The sequence below is a fragment of the Protobothrops mucrosquamatus genome, unplaced genomic scaffold (assembly GCF_001527695.2).
Source record: "Protobothrops mucrosquamatus isolate PMUCROS unplaced genomic scaffold, P.Mucros_1.0 scaffold3722, whole genome shotgun sequence".
Taxonomy (NCBI): Eukaryota; Metazoa; Chordata; class Lepidosauria; order Squamata; family Viperidae; genus Protobothrops; species Protobothrops mucrosquamatus.
Genome location: NW_015389675.1, coordinates 9,091 through 13,295, shown reverse-complemented (window position 1 = coordinate 13,295; position 4,205 = coordinate 9,091). Strand labels below are relative to the sequence as shown.

The 4,205-nt window shown below is 40.9% G+C and overlaps 1 protein-coding gene across 1 annotated transcript in view; it reads right to left on the bottom strand.

Moving 5' to 3' along the window:
• Nucleotides 1–2,569: 2,569 nt before the first annotated feature.
• The window catches only part of LOC107298107 (amyloid protein-binding protein 2), a gene marked incomplete at its 5' end in the record, with an annotated part of 10,675 nt that continues 9,039 nt past the window's right edge, over nt 2,570–4,205 (bottom strand). Inside the window, 1 exon segment of the mRNA XM_015827469.1 lies at nt 2,570–3,303. Within this exon segment, the coding sequence (XP_015682955.1) occupies nt 3,050–3,303 (254 nt within the window).

The following is a 4,205-nucleotide window of genomic DNA, read 5'->3' as shown; positions in this document are numbered from 1 at the left end:
GGTTTGCACCTGTCCTCGCTGCTCCAAATCTTTTTGGGCCCAGCCCCACGGCAAGCAGAATTTCTGACTGCGGATGTTCGCCTCCCAAACCCCTTTTCAAGGGCCCCGATCCCGATCTCAAGACGCCATGCCCCCCCAAACCAAGGGCCAACTCTCTTTTCTAAGTAATGTTTTTGCTCCTGTCTGTCCCCACATAAAACTTGCTTCCAAATTTTTCACCAAAGAATTACAAGATTGCCCCCCCCCCCACCTCTGGGAAAGAAAGAAAGAAAGAAAGAAAGAAAGAAAGAAAGAAAGAAAGAAAGAAAGAAAGAAAGAAAGTCTTAAAAGGCACTAGTTCAAAACAAAAAAGGACTGTCCTGCAATATTCTACGTTAAAAGCCAATGGTATTGCTATATTCGGGATAGAGAGGAAAATATATAAAGCCACTCATTGCTATTCTTTGCGGAATCCGTGACTTTAAGAACAGACGTGCAGATCTTTCATTCCTCTCCCCCCAAAGTTAAAACAGTAAATAAAATTCACTCCAAATCCTAGAGGTGCTTTCTGCTGGCCAAAGCTCTTCCCCTGGCAGCTGATAAAAACCCCTGAAAATAGGGGTGGGCTACCCACCAATACTTTTAATATACAGAGACAATGTCAGCGTCTCCATATTAAAAACTGAGGTAACAGCAAGGTTTTTTTTGCTTCTCCTTTCCAAACTGGGCACAGACCCCCCCCCAGGTCTTTCAAAATTTCAATGATTACCCCCAACGTTTAAAAGACAGTTCCTCTAAAAGAAAAAGGCAACCCCACCCTCAAATTAAGACAAGCTAGTGAGACAGGCATTAACGCTTAAAAAAAAAAAGAAGAGGAAGTGACAAGCATTTAAAAAACGAAGTTAAGGGAATCAGGTTGTGGTCGTTTGTTTAGTGTAAAAAATAATAATAACGAGGCTTCAAAACACACAAAGGGAAGCAAAAGAGACGGCGACTGCCTTGCTGTGCTTTTTTTTTTTTTCTTCTCCTTCGGATATTATTTCGGTGACCCCTACAAAGTATAAAAAGAACGGTCATCTCCAAAATAAAATAAAATAAAGCTTAGGAGAAGAAGAAAAAAAACCTCAGCACAAACATCTTACAGCCTTTAGAGACAGCCTGTTTTGAAAAGGCAGAAGGGAAGGATGGAGAAGCGTTTCTAAAAAGCTTTGTTTATGCAAAATAACATTTAGTGTGTGTATCCATAATAGTTTAAAAGGCATTACCATTACAACGGCTGAAAATGGTGGAAGCTGCTCATATATTTCTCTGCTCTGTCTGCCGCGTTTGGGGTACGGCTGAAAAATGCACCCTTAATTAAATTAATCTACTGGGTAAAAGGAAACGGAGGGGCATGAGGAACAGTACGATAAGACACTGTTCCGTGAATATATTTTTTTTGTTTTTCGAAGGGCAGGCTGGTCCGCTTTAAATTATCCTGGTCCTGTCGCCAAAAAAAAAAAAAAAAAGGAAAACCAAATAAACCAAATAAACACCTTGCCTATCACGAGAAGAAATGGGAGGCAAAGGGGGTTATTTTGGAGAGCTCTCGCCACGACTGTGCGAACCCACTGGTCCAGTTCACACAAGCTTCTCAAAAGAGCTGTTCACAGACAAGCATTCCTTCTTCAAAGAAATCTCTGTAGCTTTAAGGTAGTGCAAAGTGAGAAGGGGAAAACCTCCCCAGCTTCCTTCTGTACATGTGCAGGTTTTTTTTCCGCTTTTCAATCATTTCTCAACGATCCCAACTGTGGAGAAATCTGGATGCAGAGGACAAGAAGGGTTTTAGGACAGGGGGAGGCCACCTTGGCTCTTTTATGACTCGTGGACTTCAACTCCCAGAATTCCTGAGCCAGCACGGAAACGTCTCCATTTCTCCTCAGAATGGCTGGCTCAGGAATTCTGGGAGTTGAAGTCCATGAGTCATAAAAGAGCCAAGGTTGCCTACTACTGATCTAGGCCAGGGGGAGGGAACCTTGGCTCTTTTATGACTCGTGGACTTCAACTCCCAGAATTCCTGAGCCAGCACAGAAACGTCTCCATTTCTCCTCAGAATGGCTGGCTCAGGAATTCTGGGAGTTGAAGTCCATGAGTCATAAAAGAGCCAAGGTTGCCTACTACTGATCTAGGCCAGGGGGAGGGAACCTTGGCTCTTTTATGACTCGTGGACTTCAACTCCCAGAATTCCTGAGCCAGCACAGAAACGTCTCCATTTCTCCTCAGAATGGCTGGCTCAGGAATTCTGGGAGTTGAAGTCCACGAGTCATAAAAGAGCCAAGGTTGTCTATCCCTGGTTTAGGAGCAAGCCTGGTCAGACAAGGGCTTTCTTAAGCCATCTAGTTCCAACACTGTGGGTCAACAGCTGATCGCCACTTCCGTGTGAGGAAAGACGTTTCTGACAAGAGATTACACACAAGTCCTCATCCAATTCCCCCCCCCTTTGCATCCAGATTCTGCAGGGCCCGAATACTGAATAAGAAGAAAAGAAATAATCCTTGTTTTACATGACTGGCCCCCTTTTTTTTCTCAATTAAGAATGCAACTCTTTAAAAACTGTCAAATGGTTTTATTTCTCTCTAGTCTTTGCAGCAATTTCTTGTAAAGTGGCTTTTTGGAACAAAAAAAAAAATTAGAGAAGATTATTAGAGATCTTTTTTTTTTTTTCCCCCACGCGCACATGCTTGTGTGTACGTGTTTGTGAACCACACACGCGCACACAGACACACCCCTTGAACCCGAACATAATATGCTGTGCTTATGCTCGTGCATTTAGCACACGTCCGGCTTATGGTCACTCCATCAAAAGTTGACGTCATCCCCAAAATGGGATTTTTTTTAATGGACTGGACCAGTGTTTCAATGCGAATTATTATTATTATTATTGGGTTTTTTTAAAACAGCTCCGGGAAAGGAGGGTTGGAAAAAGAAAAAAAAATACATATGGTTTCGAATTTCACAGTATGACTTTTCCCGTGTAAATTTAGAGGAAAACCAAGAAGGAAACAAGAATTGGTAAAATTGACCAAGTTCCTTAGCAAACGGGTCCTTCGACGGTCTGAGACATCAGGAAAGTCTGGACCACTTGCTCAGTTGACTGAGGGCTGGTGCTGACATCCTCCAGGGCATCTGTGACTGAAAACTGCCGATCCCGCAATCTGTTCCAGTTGGCTAAGATATTGTGGTATTCAAATACTTTCTCGTAGTTGCCAATGGAGTTGTACAGTTTAATGAGGCCCCTGTAGTCATACTCTAGTCCACTGTAACCTTCCCCAAACAGCTTTTTTCCTAAAACAACAAAATTGGAAAAAAACCAAGAACCATATTAAAGGCTGCCGTATTAAAGTGTAGTTTCTGCATTTTAAAATTATAGATACAGAAATAATTTTTTTTTAAAAAAAAACAACAACTAGAAATTGTTTTTGGGGAGTATGAATAAATGGTTCTAGAAACGGACCCCTTCAGATTCTTCCAAGGAAGTTTGGACTTATAAGGGGGGGGGGGGGAATCCTGGAAGAACTCCAAAGTTTCTTTTTCTGGGAAGATGTCATCATCTCCAACAATTACAAAAAAAGCTTAACTGTTTGCTCCGAGCCCTCCATGATTCTTCCTGCTTTCTTTCTTCAAAGGGAATTTATATTAATTAATTACCTTAATTACATCCAATGATTAACCAGTTAATAATTTAGGTCTAAATTATAAATCGGGGATCCTACTTTAAATGCTTTAAAACGCACTGACCAGGAGAATCTAAGTGGTCAGGAGATCTCCCTACAGGCTTGCTTGAACTGGCTATAAAAATCTGTCTATTTAGCCATCCATCCATTTACTATCTATCTATCTATCTATCTATCTATCTATCTATCTATCTATCTATCTATCTATCTATCATCTATCTATCTATCTATCTATCTATCTATCTATCTATCTATCATCTATCTATCTATCTATCTATCTATCTATCCATCCCACCTATCCATCCCACCTATCTATCTATCTATCTATCTATCTATCTATCTATCTATCTATCTATCTATCTACCTACCTACCTACCTACCTACCTACCTATCTACTTACCCACCCACCTACTATTTATCTATCTATCCATCCCACCTTCTATCTATCTATCTATCTATCTATCTATCTATCTATCTATCTATCTATCTATCTATCTATCTATTATCTATCTC